This window comes from Euleptes europaea, chromosome 2 (genome assembly GCF_029931775.1).
Source record: "Euleptes europaea isolate rEulEur1 chromosome 2, rEulEur1.hap1, whole genome shotgun sequence".
In the NCBI taxonomy this organism is placed as follows: domain Eukaryota; kingdom Metazoa; phylum Chordata; class Lepidosauria; order Squamata; family Sphaerodactylidae; genus Euleptes; species Euleptes europaea.
This window is the reverse complement of record NC_079313.1, coordinates 131,314,800-131,341,544: the sequence shown is the minus strand read 5'-3', so window position 1 is coordinate 131,341,544 and position 26,745 is coordinate 131,314,800. Positions and strand designations below refer to the sequence as shown.

The window sequence follows — 26,745 nt, the reverse complement described above, 5'->3', positions numbered from 1 at the left end:
GGCATTTTTTTTTTGGTGGCCAAGGGTGAGGGGGCGTTTCTAGCGGTTATTAAAATAATCACCCAGGGCCAGTTATTTTAATTACTTATTTCTAATGCTGTTCCTTGCCCTGCAACTTCAGGAACAGAGTGTGATAATAGTTCAAACCTAGAAGAAGAAATAGATGGAACAGAACATCTAGTTTGGAGTCCAGAAGTACCTTAAAGATTTTCAGGGTATAAGCTATCAAAGCCCTGACCTGGATGGTCCAGGCTAGCCTGATCTTGTCATATCTTGGCTGCTAAGCTGGATTGGCCCTGGTTAGTATTTGGAAGGGAGACCATCAAGGAATTTCAGGGTTGCTATGCAGAGGAAGGCAATGGCAAACCACCTCTGTTAGTTTCTTGCCAAGTTGATGACACTTTACATACACACTAGCTTTTGAGAGTCAAGGCACCTTTCATCAGGTATCCACTGTGTATCTGATGAAAGGAATTTTGACTCTTGAAAACTCATACTTTGAAAACCTTGTTGGTCTCTAAGATGTTACTAGACTCAAATCTAGAAGAAGAAGAGTTGGTTTTTATATGCCGACTTTCACTATCACTTAAGGAAGAATCAAACTGGCTAACAATCACCTTCCTTTCCCCTCCCCACAACAGACACCCTGTGAGGTAGGAGGGGCTGAGAGAGCTCTAAGAGAGCTGTGACTAGCCCAAGGTCACCCAATTGGCTTCATGTGTAGGAGTGGGGAAAACAACCCAGTTCTCCAGATTAGTGTCTGCCGCTCATGTGTAGGAGTGGGGAATCAAACTCTGTTCTCCGGATTAGAGTCCACTGCTCCAAACCACCGCTTTTAACCACTACATCACACTGGCTCTCCAACTGCAGACCAACATGGCCACCCTCTGAAACTATGGAACGGAAGAGCTGCCCTTTATTTTTACATATATTTTTTCTGGCACCCTTACCCCAAACAGGATCCTGAAATAAATGGCCAAAATGGTTCATTTTGTATTCAGCAGTGGGGCATATTCCTTAGCGATTTTCAATTTGCTATTTGTTGGTTTAGTTTGCCACAGATTTACTGTATGAAGTACCACACTCGACAAAAAGATTGGAACACGACTCAAAATTATTGCGCATGAAAAGCTTTTGCCATGTCATGCAATTTGCATGAAAGTCTGCTTATGAAAAAAAAATCTGTTGCCCTACATAAAGGACGTTTGATCGAAGCCAACAACGGTATCCAGCAGTAGCAAGCGAGGCATTTGTCCTATGTTCTGAAAAGCCATTTGACACAGCCAATGAAAGCATCTGTTTATTTCCCTGTTTACACATTGTGTCCCCGTTAGGCCTTCCATCTGCCCTTCTGTTGCATTTTGCTTCTTGAAGAACAGAGTCACTGAAGCGAAATCTCGCACGCTGTACCGAAGACGAGAAGAAGGGCACTGCCTTATCCGCCCGGATGCATGCCGGACCTTTGGAGAGACAATCTGGTTGGGAGGGAATTTAAGGGGGGCGCAATGCATTGCGGAGCCCGACTTCGCAGTCTGTCGAACGGACGATGCTCTCAGGGAAACCGAGCAGAGGAAGGGAAGCCTGGAAAATGCGTTTTCTGAGAAGTCATGTGGCGGACTGTTAAAATAAACGCGATCCATCTGTTCTCGCTTCGCTTCCCTGAATTTTTCATCTTCTTTTCTCATCCGAAGCGAAAATTAGAAACATCTAATTAGGCTGGGAGGTCTGCCTCACTCAATGGCATGCAAACGGAGAGCTCCCTGCCATTAAACCAATGTCTGACTCCTGCTCAGACAACCTTCATAGCACTGACAATAAACCTTCATGGGTTGTCCTGGACAATTCATTTTTACTGTTCACCTAGCTTGCCCGTAAGCAACCCAAATCAGTTGTAACATCCATCCTTAGACGACATCTCTCTAATCAATTTATTTCCAAACTTTCTACCAACAATGGTCATTTATGCATGGTCGCGGTAACCGTCTTTATTCCCTGTTTCAGCCAGGATCTAACTTTTCAGTATGCACGATATCCCATTCCTTGGTAGCTCGACGCTGTTTCAACGCAAAACCAACCCGGGTCCTCCCATTCCTCTGTTAATCAGACTTTTCCCTCTTCCCTGAGCTTAGCCCAGCTCAAATTTCCATGCAGATGGCAAGCAGGGGGAAGCACAGAAGATTGGCTTCTCTCACAGCCAATCACAAAGCAGTGTGTAAAGAGGCGGGGATTCAAGTGCTTCCTGCTACCTTGGAGCTCTTTCTGAGAAAAAGAAAGGCTTTTTAAAAATGAGACTTGGATTTTCTCCCCCCCCCCTTCTTTCAGATTGCTCCATTTTTTGTTTTTGTTCTTAAAATGCTTTTTTATGCAGCAGTTGGGTTTGAGGGGGAGGAAATCTTCTCTCACGGTGAGCACTGTGAAGTAAGCCAATTACAGAGCAGCATTTAAAGGGGCGGGACTCGATTTGAGCTTGGGAAATGGCCGGTGCATAGATTCCCAACAGAAAAGTGTGAGTCCAGCATGCAATGAACCTCAGGTAAAACTCCCATGCATAAATGACCAGTGAATCTTTTCCCCATCCATTTGTCCACTTAGGAACACCTGGCACATCTGCCTTGGGTGAATGTTGCAATATGTTGCAGAGGATTCTGGGTCACCTTGTGGTGCCACATAATTCATGCAGGCCCATTGGGCCTCATGTTCACCCTGTTCCAACCAACAGTCTATCTAGAGCTCATACAACACATCGCTACGGCTGCACATCATAGAAGACCAGTAGCGGCAAGCAAGCTGTCATCCAGGTAGAGGTCCAACACAGCTGTCAACACTGTTCTCGCTTCCTCCATGTTATCTTTACAACCATGACCCTGTGAGGTAGGTTAGGCTGAGAGAGACTGGCCCAAGGTCAGCCAGCCAGTTTCTGTACCAGAGTACGGATTTGAAACCGAGCCTCCCAGACCTAGCATTCAACATGTGGGGGGAGGAACCCCCACCCACAACAATAAAAAACACCTAACCTGCAGCCCCATACAATTTAAGTGAAGAAGAAGAGTTGGTTTTTATACACCAATTTTCTCTATCTTTTAAGGGGAATCAAACTGGCTTACAGTCCCCTTCCCTTCCCCTCCCCACAGCAGACACCTTGTGAGGTAGGTGAGGCTGAGAGAGTTCGAAGAGAACTGTGATTAGCCCACGGTCACACTACAGGCTTCATGTGGAGGAGTGGGGAGACAAACCCGGTTCTCCAGATTAGAGTCCACCTCTCTTAATCACCAGGCCACGCTGGCTCTTAACCACTACACCATGATGGCTGAATTATATAATTTCACATTTTAGGTGAGGGAATCAAATGTCTAAAATAATACTCTTTTATGTAATAACTCTCTGCACATTGAAAAGTAACATATCACAATGCAAGAAGCCTTAGGTTAGAACCTTTATTCCATTTATGTATTTAAAACATTTATTAGCCACCTTTGGGGAGGGGCTGTGGCTCAGTGGTAGAGCATCTGCTTGGCATGCAGAAGGTCCCAGGTTCAATCCCCGGCACCTCCAGTTAAAAGCATCTGGAAGTAGGTGATGTGAAAGACCCCTTCCTGAGACCCTGGACAGCTGCTGCCACTCTGAGTAGACAATACTGACTTTGATGGACCAAGGGTCTGATTCAGTATAAAGCAGCTTTATGTGTTCATGTGTTCACCTTCCTCCCTTTTGGAATTTGTGGAAGCTAACATGCAGAGAGAGCCCTGCGGGGCAGAGTGGTAAGCTGCAGTACTTCACCCAAAAGCTCTGCTCACAACCCAAGTTCGATCCCCACAGAAGTCGGTTTCAGGTAGCTGGCTCAAGGTTGACTCAGCCTTCCATCCTTCCGAGGTCGGTAAAATGAGGACCCAGCTTGCTGGGGGTAAAGTGTAGATGACTGGGGAAGGCAATGGCAAACCACCCCATAAACAAAGTCTGCCTAGTAAATGTCGGGATGTGACATCACCCAATGGGTCAGGAATGACCCAGTGCCTGCACAGGGGACTACCTTTACCTCTTTTTTTTAACATGCAGAGAACTATTGTATGTTTCTTCTTTAATGTGTAGAAAGCATTCAGACATTTGATACCTCTACCTGGGGTCTCTAGTGGTACGGTTCAGCAACAGATACACCATGTGCAGCTGCTGATTTTGCATTGCAGCATTTTGATTTGGTTGGAGCTGGACTATCACATACGCTCGTGCCCAGGAGCTACAAACACCTCTCAGAGCATCTCAGCGGCTGGCCTTTGCCTTTGTGTCAGCTGCTGTACTGTTGCATTGCCAAATGGCTGGAGATGTTTGGAATGAAAGCTGTCGAGAACACATGGTGCCTTCTTATCCTTCAGCTTTGCTTGCTCTACACTGCAGCTCACCAGCCGGTGGGAGAGAAAATGATGGGAAATACAAAGGGTTGCCAGGTCCCTCTTCACCACCAGTGGGAGGTTTTTAGGGCAGAGCCTGAGGAGGGTGGGGTTTGGGAGGGGAGGGGTTTCAATGCCACAGAGTCCAATTGCCAAAGTGCCATTTTCTCCAGGTGAACTGATCTCTTTCAGCTGGAGATCAGTTGTGATAGCGGGAGATCTCCAGCTAGTACCTGGACATTGGCAACCCTAGAAATACAGGAGCAAGGAAAATACAGGGCAATTATATAGCTAATATAATTATATAGCTCATATATTAGGCAGACCATGAGAGGGAGGGCACCTTGGCCATCTTCTGGGCATGGAGTAGGGGTCACTGGGTGTGTGTGTGGGGAGGTGGTTTGGAATTTTTTGCATTGTTCAGGGAGTTGAACTAGATGACCCTGGTGGTCCCTTCCAACTCTATGATTCTATGAGCTTCTTGTGTGAGAGAGCTGAATTTGCCTCTTAGAAGATCACCATATTCTCTGATAAAGAAAGAAAGTGGATGTGGTATAGTGGATAGACATGGGCACTGGGGCTCACATTCCCACACAACCACAGAGCTCACTGGGTGACATGGGCAAGTTGCTAACATGCATATGACACTACCTTCTAAGCATCTGGTTCAGTACAGAGAGACAGCCTGGGGTGTAGGGGTTAAGAGCAGAGGTTAGGAGCAGTGGACTCTAATCTAGTGAACTGAGGTTGATTCCCCACTCCTCCACATGAGCAGCAGACGCTAATCTGGTGAACCAAGTTGGTTTCCCCACTCCTACATATGAATCCAGCTGGGTGACCTTGGATTAGTTACAGTTCTCTTAGAGCTCTCTCAGCCCCACCTACCTCACAAGGTGTCTGTTGTAGGGAGGGGAAGGGAAGGTGATTGTAAGCCAGTTTGATTCTTGCTTAAGTGGGAGAGAAAGTCAGCATATAAAAACCAATTTATCCTCCTCCTCCTCCTCCTCCTCCTCCTCCTCCTCCTCCTCCTTCTTCTTCTTCTTCTTCGTCTTCGTCTTCATCTTCTCTGAGAGGCAGTGGCTCTACATAGTCTCAGGCAAAGGACGGTCTTTCCCAAACACCTAAAATTCTTGAACAAGGAATGCCGCTGAGCCATGGACACACTCTCTCAGCCTAACCCATCTCCCAGGGTTTTTGTGAGGATTCCATCAGCAGATGACCATGCATACTCATGAGCTCCACAGATGAACTCTGGATTACTATACTGATGAACAATATTAAAAAGACAATCATGAAGTTCTATAGGCCTGAAACAGCTCCAATCATGTCTATTAGTCACACCCTTCTTGTCCTTGAAAACTTTCCATACTCATTTCTTCAGCCACATGTTTCCTGAAAGCCTGTTCCTTCAGCCATATGTTTCCTGTTTTGTCTCTCCCACTAATTTAATCTACACATGTTCCCAGGCCTCATACTAGCCTGTATCTTTACTAATCCACTAAGGAGCCAACCTAAGAGGCTCTTCCTCCAACAGAAGGGACACTTAAGTTGGAAGAAGCCTCATTAGACTGTGGGAGTTCTGCCCACTAAGCCAGACCCTTGGTCCATCTAAGTCAGTATCTTTTGCTCTACAACTTTTGCAGAAGCTTAGTGTTTCCCGCTAAGTCAGACCATTGGTCCATCAAAGTCAGTTATCTTCTACTCTCCAAAGTTTCAGGTAGTGGTATTTAGTATCACCCGTTATCTGATCCCTATAACTGGAGATGCCAGGAATTGAACCTGGGGTCTTCTGCATGCCAAGCAGGAGCTGTACCACTGAGCCACAGCCACAACCCTGCTCGGCTATGGGCTACTTGCCCCCGTATACAATTTCATGTACCATTTTCTAACTCCCTGTCTCATCCCTCCCTGTTCTTCCACTGTCAAGTTCTCTAAGCAGAGCCTTCTCTGCCCCTACATTCAGCCCAACACAGAACATGTTGTTGGCACCAATACAAAGGTTGCACACCTGCCAGTCACAGCACTAGAAGTGGATCGTGCATCCAAGCCAAGCACATCTCCCTAACCCCAAGTCTATTTCAACAGTAAGCAAAAGATGCTGGTACCCTCTACCAACGGGCACCACCTTTTTGCCAATAGCATTGCTGTTCCATGTAAAGATACTTAAATCTTGTAGCAATGACTGGAGGCATTTATCAAGGAGCGAGTTCCCTCCATGACAGGCACATTCAAAACAAAAGAAGATGGCGTCCTGGGTCAAAAAGCACACACACAAAATGTTGCTCTTGAAAGCTAAACCCAAGATGGCACCGTGGACCAACCAAGGCATTCTACCTTCTGAAAAAAAAATGGGAATCCAGACTGGTTTTCCCAAACACACTGTACTCAACTGAATTCAGATCAAATTCCTTAAACACGATGATAGACTCGTTCCCTGAGTAGCGCATGCCCTTCTTAATTGAACAGTTTACATTCCTTTTTCTACGAAGACTAGTTGGATATGTTTCCCTTTCCCTCCCCCCAAAAACCCAACAATTCCTTCTCGCTAAAAAAAACAACCCCTCGACAAAAGCAACTACCCAGCCTCCATGTCATTTTACAATCTCAGAGCCACCAGAAGAGGTGATCTCCATCTTTTCAATGTTCTCGTAGCCTCTCGTAAATTTTCTTGTACATGGAGACATCAATGGATTGCAGGACAAAAAGGCGTTCGAGCTTGGCCAGCGTTGACTCAATAACGGCTATGGCTTCCTCGATGACATCACAGATGACTTTTATGCCAGATCAAAGTTACAAAACATGGAGACGTTACTCACAAGAGGCAAAGGCCGATGCATTAAAATAACCCCAAATTGAACTGGTAGAACGAACATCTACTCGTTCCAAGGTATGACGACCAGCAAAACACATTCATGCTATGGTGAATTTGGAGGCCATGTCACAAAGCGGTACAGCCCTCTTTGCAAGGTCCCATTCAGTCTTGAATTGAGACGCTCGTTCTTTCCTTCCTTTGGCAATGCCCAGGTCTTAGTATGTGGTTTCCCTGGTGACTTGGCTAGAAAAGGTATGGTTGCTGGAGATACTGTTGGATTTCCTGTTGAACTTTGTTCTCTTCTTCTTCTTTCTCCAGGGCAGGCACACAAACATGAGCGTCGAGAGGAAGATTTGGCGGAAGTTGGCCGACACCAGGTTGTACAAGACCGGGTTAATGGCTGAACTGACGTAGAAGAGGATGTTTGTCAGCATATAAAAGTAGTGGTAGAAGTCAAACAGGAAGCTGGTGGAAAAGAAAGAGAAAGACACCATCAGCTGAACAGGGAAGATTGTGGCGGGCAGAACTGTCCCGTGGCTACACCGCTAGTCTGTGTCACTTACTGGAATGATGTGACCTCAATATTATAGCAATTTGAAGCATGTCTTTTTTTGATGCCCATATTGTAGTGGTCTGAGGGTTACGTTTGTCCATCCTGTAATCGTTAAATTCGCAGAAAGTACAGAGCAGGTAGGTAAAGGTAAAGGTAAAGGTCCCCTGTGCAAGCACCGGGTCATTCCTGACCCATGGGGTGACGTCACATCCCGACGTTTTCTAGGCAGACTTTGTTTGCGGGGTGGTTTGCCAGTGCCTTCCCCAGTCATCTTCCCTTTACCCCCAGCAAGCTGGGTACTCATTTCACCGACCTCGGAAGGATGGAAGGCTGAGTCAACCTTGAGCCGGCTACCTGAAACCAACTTCCGTTGGGATCAAACTCAGGTCGTGAGCAGAGCTTTTGACTGCAGTACTGCAGCTTAACACTCTGCGCCACGGGGCTCCTCCTACAGAGCAGGTATGGCTGGATAAATTATTAATTGACGAAAACCCCATGATGTCGAAACAAATGGCCAATTTTTGTGCTGGTGTGATAAAAGCCCGGAGCAAGAAAAGGGCTGATGGAGAGTGTGGTGGAACGGGCCTGCTCAGGTTCTCAGGCCCTATTCCACTCCTGCCCTCTCCCAGGGGTTCTCAACCTCTCCTGGAAGGGGTTGCCTCTTTCTCCTTTTGGGTAACCGCTGCCACCACCTGACCGTTGTAGGACTTGCCCACTGGGGTGGGGGTCAGGATCTCCCCCAGCGTCCCTCTCAAACCCTGAGGCCTTGCCTCGGTGTCTCCTGCTTGCCCCACTTCTGGGCACCATGGAGACAAGATACTGCCTGGGGTCGCCACTGCTTGCCAACGGCCAGCCTTCCTCCCTCCTAGCCCCCCCCATTTTCCAATAGCCTGTTCCAAGCTGGTGGAGGACTATGTGGTGCAGAGAACTATGGTCAGCATTCAAAGTTTATTTATTTATTTATTTATTAAAAGTAAAACATTTCCAGGGATACTTCTAGCACAGCAACAGATTGAGCAAGGGATTCAAAACAACTGGGAGAAACGCAATTCCTCTGTCCCTCTCTCTATACATGCCCTATCAGATGTTGGAACATAGGACAGGCTCTTAAGCTTAGGGTACTTTACGTCTCCCATTTCTTCACAGAGAGGATAAGGAAATTTAATAAGTATAGTAATTCTGCTACAAGTTTTACACAGCTGATAGTATTTTATCTGTATTTTATTTGTCCTGTTACCAATTTTTTAAATGTAAGGTTTTAGATTTTGGATTTGTAACATAACAATGCAGTATGATATTTACTGGTCTATGACTGCAATAAATTATTATTATTATTATTATTATTATTATTATTATTATTATTGCAATAGCAATAGCAATAGCAATAGCAATAGCAATAGCAATTAAATTATTGCAATTATTATTATTATTATTATTGCAATTGCAATTGCAATTGCACTGGCTACTCAATCACTTCCGAGCTCAATTCAAGGTGTTGGTTTTGACCTTTAAAGGCTTTGACCTTTAAAGGTTTTGACTGTTAAAGGCTGTAAGCGATTAACCTAAAAGGCTTTGGATGGGGGTATCGAAGGACTGTCTTCTCCCATATGTTCTTGCCTGGAAATTAAGATCACAGAGAGAGGCCCTCCTGACTGTTCCATTAATCAAAGAAGCTTGTTTGGTAGGTACATGAGACAGGGCCTCTTCAGTGGCAGCCCCACAATTAAGGAACAACCTCCCCAGGGAGATGCGCCTGGCCCCATCACTGTTAATCTTTAGAAGACAGCTGAAGATGGTTTTATTTAGGACTGTGTTTGATTAAAGCAGTCCTAAATTGTGATTCTAAATTTTGGTTTTATGAACTCTGTTTTATGTATTTTGTTTATATTGTAAGCCACCTTGAGCTTCGTAAGGAAGAAAGGCAGCTAATAAATATTTTAAATAAATAAGCAAATGTGCCCTAACTGTTAATGGTATAGACTATTGAACAAAGCAGGCCTGAAAACTTCTGAAAACATTGATTAGTTTCTTGCTGTGTCCGCATGACTGTTTCTTTTCTATCCTTGAGGAAGAGAATTATGAAGAGACGGCTTCATGCCAGGAACTAAATTAAGAAATGAGTAGGTCACAGTTTGGAAACAAGTATTTCTACGGGAAAGGAAATTCTAAACTCAGAGTGGTCTTATCTCACACCTTCAGAGGAGATGAAGTACATGTTTTAAGTCATGTGAGGTTCAAGTAATTGAGCATGTATCAGGTAGCTACATTTTAAAAAACCCTGATTGAGACGTGAGTAGTATAAGACTGTCAACTTTCTGACAATGCTTTGGCGACAATCTTAGAAATGGTATTTTACCCCTTAAATTTAAGATTGAGAAGGATAAGAGATGAAACAGATGCTTTTCTATTTCTAATTTAATGGACGTGGTTTTTTTTTTTTTTTGCATCATTGTGATTATTTTATATTTAGTCATTTCAAGAGTGTCTAGACTGGTTTTAAATAGACAACATTGAGTGGTTTTTGGCTGGGATATAAAGTTTTCACTTGACATCTGGAATAAAGTTCCAACCTGTTCACTCAGATTGCTGTTTACATGTAAGAGATTGGCCATTAGAGAGAATAGTTATCTCAATACAGCCCTGTGGTTTAGAAAAAGAAGAGTTGGTTTTTATATGCTGACTTTCTCTCCCACTTAAGGAAGAATCAAACCTTCCCATCTCCACAACAGACACCCTGTGAGGCGGGTGGGGCTGAGAGAGTGTGACTAGCCCAAGGTCACCCAGCTGGTTTCATGTGTAGGAGTGGGGAAACCAACTCAGTTCATCAGATAAGAAGAAGAAGAGTTGGTTTTTATATGCTGACTTTCTCTACCACTTAAGGGAGACTCAAACCGGCTTACAATCACCTTCCCTTACCCTCCCCACAACAGGCACCCTGTGAGGCGGGTGGGGCTGAGATGGTGTGACTAGTCCAAGGTCACCCAGCTGGCTTCATGTGTGGGATTGAGGAAACAAATCCAGTTCACCAGATTAGCCTCCACCGCTCATGTGGAGGAGTGGGAAATCAAACACTGTTCTCCAGATCAGAGTCCACCACTCCAAACCACCACTCTTAACCACTGCACCACGCTGGCTCTTAGTGGTTTAATTCATTATTTTGTGACAAAGAGACGATTCGGCATTTATGCATGGCTGATTCCTTGCAGTAACCCCACTGACTACTTCAACGCTTTGTCTTGATTATGCATGCATTTTCTGACCATCAGAGGTCGCCTCGCTCTCCCCTAGGGTTGCCAATCTCCAGGTACTAGCTGGAGATCTCCTGCTATAACAACTGACCTCCAGCCGATAGAGATCAGTTCCCCTGGAGAAAATGGCCGCTTTGGAATTGGACTCTATGGCATTGAAGCCCTTCCCTTCCCCAAACCCTGCCCTCCGCCCCAAAAACCTCCCACCTGTGACAAAGAGGGACCTGGCAACCCTACTCTCCCCCCATGTTTCTGCACATTTTGCCCACCTTTTCTGGATTCCTGTTTAGCCAGCATCCAGAAGAACTGGGCAAAACATGTGGAAACATGTGGGGAGAGCGAGGCGACCTCTGACAGTTGAAAAATGCATGCATAATCAAGGCAAAGCCCCAAAGTAGTTGGCAGGGTTACCGCGAGGAAACAGCCATACATAAATGGCTTTTGTTTCCACATGCCTGTTTTAAAATAAATACTCCCCTTAGAGGTGAGACAATTCTCCGTAACAGAACTACAGCAAACATCACCCATATAATATTCAGCAATGTGTGAAATAGCATTTTGATCAGCACAACTACTATGTCAAGGGGTACCAAGCCTGGGTACCAAGTCTTCCTGAATGCTACTGGGGAAGGCACTGGCAAACCACCCCGTAAACAAAGTCTGCCTAGAAAATGTCGGGATGTGACATCACCCCATGGGTCAAGAATGACCCGGTGCTTGCACAGGGGACCTTTACCTTTATCTAGTCGCTGGTAGCAGGATGGAGCATTAGCTGCTTTCTTCTCCCATGAAGTCAGGAGCCAGCGGAGGGGGACAGCGCTGCGCTGTTGGTACTGCCATTTGAAGAAGAGTCGTTTTTTATATGCTGATTTTCTCTACCTTTCAAGGAGAGTCAAACCAACTTACAATCGCCTTCTCTTCCTCTCCCCACAGCAGACACTTTGTGAGGAAGGTGGGGCTGAGAAAGAGAACTGTGACTAGCCCAAGGTCATCCAGCTGGCTTCATGTGGAGTGGGGAATCAAACCCGGTTCACTAGATTAGAGTCCGCCGCTCATGTGGAGGAGTGGGGAATCAAACCCGGTTCTCCAGACTAGAGTCCACCGCTCCTAACCACTACACCACGCTGGCTCTCATACATCTGTAGTTGCTTCAAACATTTTGTAGTTAATGTTAAAAAAACAAAGTTACTCACTCTGTCCACTGATCTTCTGGCACGTAGCAATACATAAGTCGCCGGACGTGATAGGGAAGCCAGCAAACCACAAAGGCGATCACAACAGCCCCTACAATGGATAAAAATACAGTTCAGACTCTCTAGTAATCTGTATTTTTGTTAAAACATTTTTAAAAAAAAAATCAAACAATGATTTGGGTCATGATTTATGTTAAGCAGCAGCAGTATTCCGTGATCAGTCTAACAGCTGGCTTGTCTAGCTGACTAGCATCACTACTACAATGCAAGTTCAAGCCAAAAAGACACCTGACATCTAGTTATTTATGGCAAAGCAGTAGAAACAGTAGGGGAAGTGTTCTCAGTTAATCATATTTATAGGCTGCATATGCTCAAAAATCAGGAACATGCAGCAGTCCTATGCAGAGTTACTCTGGTCTAAGCCCACTGAAATGAATGGGCTTTGGCTGGAGCAACTCTCCTTAGTATTACACTGAAAATGTGTCATAAAGTGTTAGAAGGTACCTAGGAGACCATCTAGTCCAACCTCCTGCTCACTGCAATGTTAGAACTGGTATGTGTGGTGCACTTGTCTGCCTATTATTTATTTATTTAGAATATTTTTACGGCACTTTTCTTCTAGAACACAGAACACAAAGCAATTTACCAACCTGAAAGTCACAAACAGATTAATTCGGTATGACAATTCAAAATCCACATACATCAAGATCTACATTATCATTGTTTGTCTGTCTGTCTGTCTGTTTCTCTCTCTCTCCAAGGAGCTCAGAGCAGCACGTTGTTCTCCTTCTCACGGTTCATTGTCGCAACAACCCTTTGAGGTAGGTTAGGCTACAACAGGCCTAAAGAGCTTCATGACAGAGCTTCATGACAGAGCAGGAATCTGAACCCAGGTCTTCTAGATCTGAGTCAAACATTCTCTAACCACTACACAACACTACCTCATTCAGATGGTACACAAAATAGCATATCTGGGGTGAGTTTTTCAGCAGAGAAGAGTTTAAACTTCTAATCTCTCCTGTTCCAAATTGAGAATTTCTTTTCCGAGTTAGAACCTCCCATGTGCAAATCAAACCTGGGATTCTTTATTTTGGTGCTGTTTTGGGCTTCTTCATGCCAAACTTTTTCTTGTGCGTCTACAAATGAGCAATATGATTTATTTATTTATTTAAAACTTTAATTATCTGCCTTTCTCTCTTGTAGAGCTCAAGGTGGCTTACAAACAGAGATAAAACACATCAAATAAAACAACTTAAAACATAAAATGGTAATTTTAAAGTCAAGAAGAAGAAGAGTTGGTTTTTATATGACAATTTTCTCTCCCACTTAAGGAAGAATCAGACTGGCTTACAATCTCCTTCCCTTCCCCTTCTCACAAGAGACACCCTGTGAGGTAGGTGAGGCTGAGAGAGTGTGACTAGCCCAAGGACACCCAGTGGTCTTCATGTGTAGAAGTGGGGAAACCAAGATTAGAGTCCACTGCTCATGTGGAGGAGTGGGGAATCGAACTACTCAGGACTGCTACTAAACTTAACCAAATGCAGTCCTAAATAAAACTGTCTTCTAAAGAAAGTGAGGGGGACAAGGGCATCTCCTGGGGGTGGTAATTCCATAATTGTGGGGATGCCACTGAAAAGGCCCTGTCTTATATACCCACCAAATGAGCTTCTCTGGTTGATGGGACAGTAAGGAGGGCCTATTCCTGTGATCTTAATTCCCGGGCAGGAATATATGGGAACTGAACATATGGGCAGGAACATATAGGAAAATACATGCTTATCTCTCTCTGTGTATATGTATGTGTCATACATTGTGTGTTTGTATTGCACATAGACAATGCCAACAAATCTGCAAAACTAACAGCAAGAACTAGAGATCTGAACCTGCTGAAAAATATGTGTAAATGTAACAGGGAACATTTTTTCCCCACTTCCAGGTATAACAGAGTTCACTTCCCCCAGCCAGTGAGACCCAGCGTGGTGTAGTGGTTTAGAGTGGCGGATTCTAATCTAAAGGACCGGGTTCGATTCCCCACACTTCCACATGAAGCCTGCTGGGTGGCCTTGGGCCAGTCACAGTTCTCTCTGAACTCTCTCAGAAGAAGAGTTGGTTTTTATATGCCAACTTTCTCTACCACTTAAGGCAGAATCAAACCGGCTTACAATCACCTTCCCCTCCCCTCCCCACAACAAACACCCTGTGAGGTAGGTGGGGCTGAGAGAGCTCTTAAGAGAACTGTGACTAGACCAAGTTCACCCAGCTGGCTTCATGTGTAGGAATGGGGAAACAAATCCAGTTCACCAGATTAGCATCCGCCGCTCATGTGGAGGAGTGGGGAATCGAACCCGGACGGTTCTCCAGATCAGAGTCCACTGCTCCAAACCACCGCCCTTAACCACTACACCACTACAGCCACACCAACCTCACAAGTTGCCTGTTGTGGGGAGAGAAAAGGAATGTCATTGTAAGCCGCTTTGAGACTTCTTAAGGTAGAGAAAAGTAGGGTATATGACCAGCTTTTCTTCTTCTCATACATGAGCACCCCTGCAATTCAAGATCTTCAAGTACTTGAAGGGCTGTCATACAGAGGAGGGTGCCAAGTTGTTTTCTGTTGCCCCAGAAGGTCGGACCAGAACCAATGGGTTGAAATTAAATCAAAAGAGTTTCTGTCTAGACATTAGGAAGAATTTTCTAACAGTTAGAGAGGTTCCTCAGTGAAACAGGCTTCCTCGGAAGGTGGTAGGCTCTCCTTCCCTGGAGGTTTTTAAGCAGAGGTTAGATGGCCATCTGTCAGCAATGCTGATTCTGTGGTCTTAAGCAGATTATGAGAGGGAGGGCACCTTGTTTGTGGCTTCCTAGAGGCACATGGTTGGCCACTGTGGGAACAGACTGCTGGACTTGATGGGCCTTGGGCTGATCCAGCATGGCCTTTCTTATGTTCTTATGTACCTTGGCCATCTTCTGGGCATGGAGTAGGGGTCACTGGGGGTGTGTGGGGGGGAGGTAGTTGTGAATTTCCTGCATTGTGCAGGGGGTTGGACTAGATGACCCTGGTGGTCCCTTCCAACTCTTTGATTCTATGATCTTGTTCTACCTGTTGAGTATTTGGGTAAATGAAAGATCCAAGTGGCTTTTCACTGGTACTTTCTGAATTGTTTGAACTTCACTAATTTCTCTGTCTCTGATAGTGGGGGATGCCTGAGTGTCAGCTGTTCAGCAGGAGTTCATTCCACACCAGGAAAACATCAGTTATATCAAACTGAAAGATTGGATAGTTATTTCGGAAACCTACCGTGCACGACACAGGCAAAGACAGATTCTATTTCCGAAGAGCGGAGAAACCCATTTCAGAACCTGAGCTTTTAATTTGGTGAGGTCCTGGGAGCCCTGTTCTCATTTTGAGGCAACTAAGTGGACGAATGACTCCTGGAGTGTATTGAACTTGTCAGGAACTGGAGGAGACATTGGCTGTTACTGCACTAGGTATTCCCAGCGATGTATCAAGAGTTTGGAAATGTTATAAAAAATACTGTTCGCACTTTCTATGTATTCCCACCGATGTATTAAGAGTTTGAAACTGTTATAAAAAATACTGTTTGCACTTTGTTTGGCCTCTTTAGCTGTGAAGACGTCTTCCAACCATTTTTTAGCCATGGCATCCAAACCCCCCTTTAAAGCGATGCTTTTTATAACATTTTCAAACTCTTAATACATCGCTGGGAATACATAATGGTTACCCTATTGTTTTCAACTTTGGATGAAGCCTGGAATGAATCCCCACCCCCACCCCGAACCAAGCAGTAAGGAACTCGAAGGAACACCCATTCATCAAAAGCAGATCCCAAAACAACTGAGACCAAGTGCAGAGCCCTCTGAGGGTAGAGGAACACCATACTGGGAACCCATGGGGTCTTAGGGTTGCCCCCCCCCCCAGTTGTGTGTTCTAATGATGTTAGCTACCCTGAGCCTGGCTTTGGCCGGGATAGAGGGCAGCATATAAATCTAAATAAATAAATAAAGCCATCTATGCCCATAGCCATCACTTCCTCCACTGGCAGTGAATTCTATTCTTTAAATCCTTGTTGATTACTTATTTAATCACCTTAGGGATGGCTATCAACCATGACTTGAAAAGTTGCTTGTCTAATGAGCACTCTCCGTGGTCCTGAAAGTTACAAATAGAGTCTTCTAAAGAAAATAATGGCTGCCGGATGGCCCAGGCTAGCCTGATCTCGTCAGATCTCAGAAGCTAAGCAGGCTCAGCCCTGATTAGTAATTGGATGGGAGACCACCAAGGAAGTCCAGGGTTGCTGTGCAGAGGAAGGCACTGGCAAACCACCTCTGTTAGTCTCTTGCCATGAAAACCCCAAAAAGGGGTCGCCATAAGTCAGCTGCGACTTAACGGCACTTTATACATTTACATCCCATGGTGCAGAGTGGTAAGCTCCAGTACTGCAGTCCAAGCTCTGCTCACAACCTGAGTTTGATCCCAAGGGAAGTTGGTTTCAGGTAGCCGGCTCAAGGTTGACTCAGCCTTCCATCCTTCCGAGGTCAGTAAAATGAGGACCCAGTTTGTTGGGGGTAAAGGGAAGATGACTGGGGAAGGCACTGGCAAACCACCCCATAAACAAAGTACGCCTAGGAAACATCGGGATGTGACATCACCCCATTGGGTCAGGAATGACCAGGTGCTTGCACAGGGGACCTTTACCTTTTTATCATGTTAAAGGTAAAGGTAGTCTCGTGTGCAAGCACTGGGTCATTACTGGCCCATGGGGTGATGTCACACCCCAACCTTTCCTAGGCAGACTGTGTTTACGGGGTGGTTTGCCATTGCCTTCCCCAGTCATCTATACCCAGCAAGTAGGTAAAATGAGCAAGCTGGGTGCTCATTTTACCGACCTCAGAAGGATGGAAGGCTGAGTTGACCTTGAGCCGGCTACCTGAAACCGACTCCCGTTGAGATCGAACTCAGGTCGTGAGCAGGGCTTTTGACTGCAGTACTGCAGCTTAACACTCGGCGCCACAGGGCTCGCCTATCACGTTGGACAGCTGCTAATACTATAATGGAAGCACCTTCTGTTTCAACATCTTGGTGATGCAGGAAAAGGTCGAGCAGGACACAAAAATCTCCGCCTAAGTGATGTTGACTGGTCAAGCAATTAGAGTCTATGAGATCTGTGGAGCTGAGTTTTGTCATGTTGATGATCCACAACTTCAGCAAACTCTTGCGTAAGGAGTCCTAAATCCATCACGCCTGCAACTTGGGCTCCTGAATGAATAATGTGCCCTAATGTGAATCAAATGTTTCAGCTGCATGTTCATCCTTAAAGCTTTTCCACAATCGCCTCCGGACGTATTTTCTTCATGTATCTCATCTTTCGGCTTCGTTTTAAGGTGTCTGACAGAGACTTGGGAGGGTAGTTACCAACCAAGCCCTGGTAGTTTAAGCTCTCCGGATGGAAAGGGGAAAGCATTTGATATGGGGATCTGGTTATTTGATGAACCTACCCAAGATCCTCGTTGTTGGTCCTACTTTATGTCTTCCCATTTGTCAGAAGCGAAGCAGGTGGTCAGTAAAGAAAAGTTTCAGAAGGTAACCACGTTGGTCTGCAGTAGAACAGCTAGACGTGAGTCTAGTAGCAACACAGAGACCAACAAGATTTTCGGGGTATAAGCTTTCAAGAGTCAAAGTTCTCTTTGACAGATGCCAAGGAAGGGAGCTTTGACTCTTGAAGACCTCAAAAACCTTGTTCTCTAAGGTGCTACTGGATTTGAATCTAGTAAAGAAAAGGACTTCTCATAGAATCACAGAATTATAGAGTTGGAAGGGACCACCAGGGTCATCTAGTCCAACCCCCTGCACAATGCAGGAAATTCACAACTACCTCCCCCACATACCCCAGTGACCCCTACTCCATGCCCAGAAGATGGCCAAGATGCCCTCCCTCTCATGAACTTCCTAAGGTCATAGAATCAGCATTGCTGACAGATGGCCATCTAACCTCCGCTTAAAAATCTCCAGGGAAGGAGCGCTTACCACTTCCCGAGGAAGCCTGTTCCACTGAGGAACTGCTCTGTTAGAAAATTCCTCCTAATGTCTAGGTGGAAACTCTTTTGATTTAATTTCAACCCATTGGTTCTGGTCCGACAACTTGGCACCCTCCTCTATATGACAGCCCTTCAAGTACTTGATGGTTACCATATCCCGTCTCAGTCTTCTCCTCTTCAGGCTAAACATACCCAGCTCCTTCAACCAGCTCCTTCAGCCAGCATGGTGTAGTGGTTAAGAGCGGTGGTTTGGAGCGGTCTCAGCAAGGATGAAGAAGAAGAGTTGGTTTTTATATGCCGACTTTCTCCACCACTTAAGGAAGACTCAAACCGGCTTACAATCACCTTCCCTTCCCCTCCCCCCAACAGACACCCTGTAAGGTAGGTGGGGCTGAGAGAGTGTGACTGGTCCAAGGTCACCCAGCTGGCTTCGTGTGTGGGAGTGGGGAAACCAATCCAGTTCACCAGACTAGCCTCCGCCGCTCATGTGGAGGAGAAACTCTCTATTCGCTGTGCATACATTGGGTGTAATAAACACCACGTAACATTTTGGGAAATCTGTTGGGAAAAGCTTTTGCTGTCGTATTAAGGATTATAGGTAGGTGGTTATTATATATTTTATACATTTTAATCTAATAAATACTTGATATTTTTAAGTAGAAGAATTTTGTTACTTAGGAGGAATGTACATGCCTCATATGAATTAGAAGATTGTTTAATATACTAGCATGGACATTAGTATGCGGTATGCAATAAAAATGTTTTCTAGGCTGAAGAAGCCTTTCTGGTGAAACGTGTCAACTACCTAGGATACGTGTTCCTACAATTTTTACAACAGTGCTTTCAGTTGGTTTATTACCCCTGTGAGATTTTTCCAGGATGTCGTCGGTCTCCCTCACCAACTAAGCAAGTGTTACAAGTGTTACAAGACGGAGTTCTCAAAGTGCTAAGGTGGCAACGGACGAGTCTGCTTGCACATCACCTAGAACTGTACTGCTTGAAACGGTCTCGGATTGTTCACAAGCTTTTTGTTATGGACAATCGGGGAGGGGTGTGAATATTTTTGTATGCACTTTGTTGTTGGTTGTTTGTATTGTGTGATATGTACTGTGTTTTTGAACAGTTAGTGTTAGGGTTAGAGTAGTCTTCCTTGTCTGTGCTGTATGTTGTTAATATATATAGACTTTGAGCTATGTGCTGTTTGTTATTTCTTGAGACAGTACCTGGAAGTTGGCAACCCTATGAATGGGTGATCTCAGTGAGAAGAGAAGAGTCTTTTATGCACGGCTGTTTCACTCACCATCACCCCTCTGACAGCTTCGGTCTTTGTGTTGATTATGCATGCCATTCCTGACCGTCAGGGGTTGCCTTGCTCTCCCCCATGTATTTCCCCATGTTTTGCCCACGTTATCTTGAATCTGAACACGGTTCAAACATGGGGAAAGGCAGAGGGAGAGTGAGGTGACCTCTGATGGTTGGAAACGGCATGCATAATCAACACAAACACCCAAAGTCGTTGGAGGGCTGACAGCAAGTGAAACAGCCATGCACAAAAGACCAAGGTTATACAAACGTATTCCACAAACTGACCCTGTTCATCAGTCTTTAGAACTCAACCCAGAGATCCTGGAATTCTGTGTGGAAAATTATACAGTTTACTGTAGATATCATTGCTCAGACTGGGAATCTATCTAGTCCTCTAGAGTGTCAAGTATGTTAGCCTTTGTTTAGAAAACCATCAAGTTTCTAGTTCTCATGGCCATGTTTCAAAAATGATAGCAGAGGCAAAGTCAGGTACAAGCTCAGACCCCCGAGGTAAATTTGAGCACGACAGGGCCGCAGGGATCTTTCTTGCAGGGATCTTTCTTCTACACACTCCCTTATGTCATTTGCAATTTGATAACATTAATTTTGCTCGAGAAAAAAAGAAAAACGATTTCAAGAATGTCTTGCTGATTTTCTTAATTGCATGCTAAACCATATCTGGCGCTAATCTTAGACGTTAGGAAATTAGTGCCAAGTGATTTATATTCATCATCTAACCTTTAATGGTGTTTGGGGCTACCTGAATGAATCCTTAAAGATCAGGAAAAATGGCCCGTTAAAGGAGTTAACTGTGAAGAGGATGTCAGCAATGAAAGGTATAAACGTGGTTGTTTAAGCCACTCTTCAACAAGTCTTCCATCCTGCAAACCCCCCCCCCCACAAATATACTCACAGGAAGAGGGAAAATGGAAGAATCATAGAATCATAGAGTTGGAAGGAACCACCAGGGTCATCTAGTCTCCTGCACAATGTAGGAAATTTGCAACTAACTCCCCCCCACACACACACTGACCCCTACTCCATGCCCAGAAGATGGCCAAGATGCCCTCTCATGATCTGCCTAAGGTCATAGAATCAGCATTGCTGACAGATGGCCATCTAACCTCTGCTTAAAAACCTCCAGGGAAGGAGAGCTCACCACCTCCCGAGGAGTTTTACTGCATAAGAAAGCTTGACGTTTTGAACAGTGTTTCAGCCCGAGAGGTACATACTTAGGACACAGACTCCATGCTTCAGGGCTTGAATACGGCCAGGTTCCATGGACATGCTGAGCATGGTCTGCTGTCCTCCAATTGTGCACACCTGGTTTTCTTGCGCGGCTTGCTTGAACATGACGATGAGCTGGTTGGCGATGATGGTGTTGAGGATGGAGATGACGACCATCGGGAAGACAAAGGAGATGAAAGCGTTGACCTGAGTGAGAAAAGAAAGAACAGACAAAAGAGATCTTGTGATCAGCAACCACGTTGGCTGGCCATGACACTTTGCTTTATTTCAAATGTACTGAGAACTTTCTCATTAGAATCATAGAGTTGGAAGGGACCACCAGGGTCATCTAGTCCAACCCCCTGCACAATGCAGGAAACTCACAACTACCTCCCCCCCATACCCCCAGTGACCCCTACTCCATGCCCAGAAGATGGCCAAGATGTTCTCCCTCTCATGATCTGTCTAAGATCATAGAATCAGCATTGCTGACAGATGGCCATCTAGCCTCTGCTTAAAAACGTCCATGGAAGGAGAGCTCACCACCTCCCGGGGAAGCCGGTTCCACCGAGGAACTGCTCTGATGGTTAGAAAATTCTTCCTAATGTCTAGACAAAAACTCTTTTGATTTAATTTCAACCCGTCTGTTCTGGTCCGACCTTCTGGGGCAACAGAAAACAACTCAGCACCATCCTCTGTATGACAGCCCTTCAAGTACTTGAAGATGGTTATCATATCCCCTCTCAGTCTTCTTCCTTTTCATTGGCAGGACACAACCCATCAAACACTCTACACTGCAGCGTTTTATGAATTCAACAGGGCTGGCATCAGAGCATGGAGAAGAACCTCATATGCCTGGTGGTGGAAAGTGCTGTCAAGTCGCAGGTGACTTATGGTGATGACGTAGGGTTTTCAAGGCAAGAGACGTTCAGAGGTGGTTTGCATAGACCCCTGACTAACTGCCATGGTTTAGACCAGCTGAATTTTCCAACCAGTTTTCAGAGCAGTCTCACATAAAGTTCATTGCAGTAAATCTAACTGTGGGGGGAATTTCTGCTTCCCCCTCCGGGTTCTTTGTGATTGGATTTCTCTGCCTGCTTACTTACCAAAAGTAGAGCCCAGAGAATTAGATAGGAAAGATAAACCTTGCACACACAAGATACTCTCAAACAGCACACCAAACATATATCAGTAAACCATGCAGTTTTATTGGACTTACAAGAGAATATAAGGCAAAGAAAGAAGCAAATATTTGACTAAATATATATGGCAGATTGGTTCTTGTAGGTTATCCGGGCTGTGTAACCGTGGTCTTGGAATTTTCTTTCCTAGGAAAGAAAATTCCAAGACCACGGTTACACAGCCCGGATAACCTACAAGAACCAATGAACTCTGACCGTGAAAGCCTTCGACAATATATATGACAGAGTTTAACAAACCCACATACAAGTTGACAGACAAACAACTAGCAGAGTACTCTGGGTTGTTCCAAAGAAGAGACAGAGATGGCAACCACAAATTGTGGAGCCTGGTCTCTCTTTGAGAAGGACAAAGGACTGGGCAACTGGACTAGCCTTTTATAGGCTAAACCGTGAGAAGGGGATCCCAACCGGACACCTCCGTCCAAATTCTTCAGGAGATGGGTTTTCACAAATCATGGCTAATCTTGCTTGGAAAATATCCTGTTCCAAAATAAGTTTCCCAGATTCAGGGTCCCTGACAACTGTTTGTTCGCCCGTCAGCCCGCGTACAAAAACAATTTCCCCCATGCGTAAGCAGACAACTTGCTGCCTGTCTAAATGACCTTGTTATCCCTAAAGATGATTTGGGGCACCTAATGTGTTTTGGTTGACTAACTCCTAGTAATGCAATCTCCTGTACCCTTTAAGGTCAGGGGCCTAGTTGAAGCTTGGGGTCAGCTAGGGGTCTGCCCCCTTAAAAGCCATAGTCAGGTCTTCATGTGGCTTCTAAGCTACAGGTTATAATATTAAGGTAAAAAGATGGTTCTTCTTAAGTCAAACTAATGTTTAATATAAAAATTCTCACCACACTAACCTTAATGATTTTTTAACATTAATAAAATGCATACTTCCCAGGGACATGGCTTTTTCAGTGATGGCACCTAGATTTTGGAATAAACTCCCCTTGAGGCTCACCTGGTGACTATCTTACTTTCTTTTAGGCACCAGCCTATGATATTCCTTTTAATCCAGGCTTTAATGAAATGTTTTATCTATTAAACATTTTACACTCTGCTTCTGGCCTGAAGAAGAAGAAGAGTTGGTTTTTATATGCTGACTTTCTCTACCACTTAAGGAAGAATCAAACTGGCTTACAATCACCTTCCCTTCCTCTCCCCACAACAGACATCCTATGAGGTAGGTGGAGCTGGGAGAGTGTGACTAGCCCAAGGTCACCCAGCTGGCTTAATGGGTAGAAGTGGGGAAACAAATTCAGTTCACCAGATTAGCCTCCACCGCTCATGTGGAGGAGTGGGGAATCAAACCCGGTTCTCCAGATCAGACTCCACCGTTCCAAACCACCGCTCTTAACCACTCTCTGCATTATCTATTTCTCTTCGAAGAGATCCAGGGACCCAGAAAATTGCAGGTAAATGACAGAGGAAAACAAGCCTCTTCTACATCAGAGGCATGGGTCCAGGCAGCAAGACTTTGAGTGCCAGAGGGGACCAAATCCCTTGTTATCAAGGCCTCACTGAAGTTGGTGGCACAATGTGTTGATTAAAATAAGCCATTCAATTGATCTCATTAACCAAATAGCCAGCGAGATGCTTTCTGGTTTCCATGGCGCAAGGTAACACTTTGAAACATCAATAATATCTGATTCGCAGCTGCTGGCTCATTCATCTCATTATTTTGATTATAGCACGGGTTCTCCCGATTCTCAGCTTTATCCCATCTCTGCTGGGAAGCGGTCTCTTTGGTGTAAATTTTCATGACAGGTCGCTGTAGCCGGTGATCCAATTAGCCAATAACCTCTGCCCCAACAGATGAGAATTGATGGAACCACAAATCCATGTTATATCACCTCTAAAATCCAATGTCTGTGGCATTTATTTTTGAGAAAGCAAAAGGGGAGGAAATTAATCAGTGGTTGAATCCAATAGAAGCCACTGCAAACAGCAAATTGAAATAAATGAGGAATTATTGCTCTTATTTACATTAAACTGGTTTGAAGACAGTGATTGTTCTTGTCGAGAGCTTTCTTCTACCACCATGTTGTTGCCTGTGGAGGGGGATCTGCATTCCAGTACTTTAGAAACATAAGTTGTAGAGGCATGATCATAGGATCATAGAATCATAGAGTTGGAAGGGACCACCAGGGTCGTCTAGTCCTACCCCCTGCACAATGCAGGAAATTTACAATGACCTCCCCCCCACACCCCCAGTGACCCCTACTCCATGCCCAGAAGATGGCCAAGATGCCCTCCCTCTCATCATCTGCCTAAGGACATAGAATCAGCATTGCTGACAGATGGCCATCTAGCCTCTGCTTAAAAACCTCCAAGGAAGGAGCACTTACCACCTCCCAAGGAAGCCCGTTCCACTGAGAAACTGCTCTAACTGTTAGAAAATTCTTCCTAATGTCTAGATGGAAACTCTTTCGATTAAATTTCAACCCGTTGGTTCTGGTCCGACCTTCCGGGGGCAACAGAAAACAACTCGGCACCATTTAGACCAATCTGTGATTTTCATCTAATCCGTCAGTTTTTCCCCTCCTATTGCTTGGCATCCCTGACCTGGATAGCCTAGGCTAGCCTGATCTCATTAGATCTCAGAAGCTATGCAAGTAGGGTTGCCAGGTCCTTCTTCACAACTGGCAGGAGGTTTTTGGGGCAGAGCCTGAGGAGGGCAGGGTTTGGGAGGGACTTCAATGCCATAGAGCCCAATTGCCAAAGCGGCCATTTTCTCCTGGTGAACTGATCTCTATCTGCTGGATTTCAGCTGTAATAGCAGGAGATCTCCAGCTACTACCTGGAGGTTGGCAACCATGTATGCAAGGTCGGCCCTGGCAAGCATTTAGATGGGAGACCACCAAGGATGTCCAGTGCCGCGATGCAGAGGCAAGCAATGACAAACCGCCTCTGTTAGTCTCTTGCCTTGGAAACCCTGTGGGGTAGTCATATGTCAGCTGTGACTTGACAGCAAAAAATAAAAATAAATAAGATACATTGATTTGACTGCCATACTTGCAAGCCTTTTTTGAGAACCTGTGGTTTCTTCTTATGAAACACAGAGGCAGATGAGCGATGTTCTCTCTGTGCAGAAATCGTTTAACCGAGGGCTTTGGGAGCGGCCGTAAACAGCAAGAACCGGGCTGGAATTGTTTATGATCACCGCAGAACTGTGAGATGAAATGAAGCTGCGGGAGAGAGGCGCCTCGGAAGATTAATAGGCTTGCCACAGTTTTTAAAACTCGGAAACATTTATAATATCGGGCCCATTTACTGCGCATCTCCCAGACCATTAAACTGGGGTTGTTAGCAGTAAAACTTGTCAGGATTTTGGCCAAGCTGCAATGGACAGGCGGATTTCTTTGCCCAAAACGGTCAACTCTCTGGCACATCTAAATATTCCAGTATAATCAGCAGTTGCCACTGCTGTTCAAACTCTGCAACAGGCCGGTTGATCTATTCGCTCTGCCACCCAGTTACAGACGTGAGAAACCCGTCCTTTTATTTCCATAGATATTATCAACCTCCCACATATTCTCCTAGCATTTTCAGGACCCCGTGCTCAAAATTAGACATGTGGTTGCAATGCAGATCCAAATCATTGCCTTGTGCATGGTGTTCTTACTATCAGCTAGTGACTCAACTATGCGTCTTGTCTCCTGTTCTAATCAGTGTTATACCAGTCTGAGTCATTATTGCGTGCCATATGTGTGTTGCTATCCACAGTTTGCTTAATGGTGAATCAACATATACATCCAATTTCTGCCATTTCCCCCCTAGTTGTGGCTTCCACCATAATGGGTGGTAGGAGCCTTCCTCCAACTTACATGGAGGGCTGTGGCTCAATGATAGAGCCTCTTCATTGCATGCAAAAGGTTCCAGGTTCAATCCCCGGCAACTCCAGTTAAAAAGATTAGGTACCAGTGGATGTGAGAGACCCTGGAGAGCTGCTGCCAGTCTGAATAGACAATATTGACCTGGATGGACCAACAGTCTGATTCAATATTAGGCAGCTTCACATGCATGTGTACAGTGAGGGGGAAAAGTATTTGATCCCCTGCTAAATCTGCCCGTTTGCCCTCTGACGAAGAAATGACCAGTCCTTAATTTTAATGGTAGGTTTGTTGTAGCTGTGAGAGACAGAATAACAACCGGAAAACCCCCAGAAACCCAGAAGACAAAAGTCAGAGATTGATGTGCATTATAATGAGGGAAATAAGTATTTGATCCCCCATCAACCAGCCAGATCCTAACCCTAACCCTAACCCTCAACCTCCCTCGGTCTGGGGCTCCATGCAAGATCTCATCTCGTGGAGTTGCAATGATCATGAGAACGGTGATGAAGCAGCCCAGAACTACACAGGGGGAACTTGTCAATGATCTCAGGGCAGCTGGGACCATAGTCACCATGAAAACAGTTGGTAACACACTACGCCGTGAAGGACTGAGATCTTGCAGGGCCCGCAAGGTCCCCTTGCTCAAGACAGCACATGTACAGGCCCGTCTGCTGTTTGCCAATGCACATCTGAATGATCCAGTTCTCCTCTGGGTCTGTACATGTGCTGTCTTGAGCAAGGGGACCTTGCGGGCTCTGCAAGATCTCAGTCCTTCACGGCGTAGTGTGTTACCAACTGTCCACATTCCGAGCTGATGAGGCCATTTCCCCACTGACAATTTTCTGCCATCTGTCAGGTAGACAGGATTGAAACCTAGTTGCCTGGTGGAGGATAAACTCTATCCTGGTTGCCTGGTGGAGGATAAACACATAGTTAAATTGTG

At 45.2% G+C, this 26,745-nt stretch overlaps 1 protein-coding gene across 1 annotated transcript in view; it reads right to left on the bottom strand.

The window, feature by feature from the left end:
* Positions 1 to 7,318: 7,318 nt before the first annotated feature.
* The window catches only part of NTSR1 (neurotensin receptor 1), a 137,014-nt gene continuing 117,587 nt past the window's right edge, over positions 7,319 to 26,745 (bottom strand). Inside the window, exons 2-4 of the mRNA XM_056845377.1 lie at positions 20,777 to 20,978; positions 12,189 to 12,279; positions 7,319 to 7,659 (exon numbers count right to left, since the gene is read on the bottom strand). Of these exons, the coding sequence (XP_056701355.1) occupies positions 7,410 to 7,659; positions 12,189 to 12,279; positions 20,777 to 20,978 (543 nt within the window). The 3' untranslated portion in view covers positions 7,319 to 7,409. The remainder of the gene's footprint in view (positions 7,660 to 12,188; positions 12,280 to 20,776; positions 20,979 to 26,745) is intronic.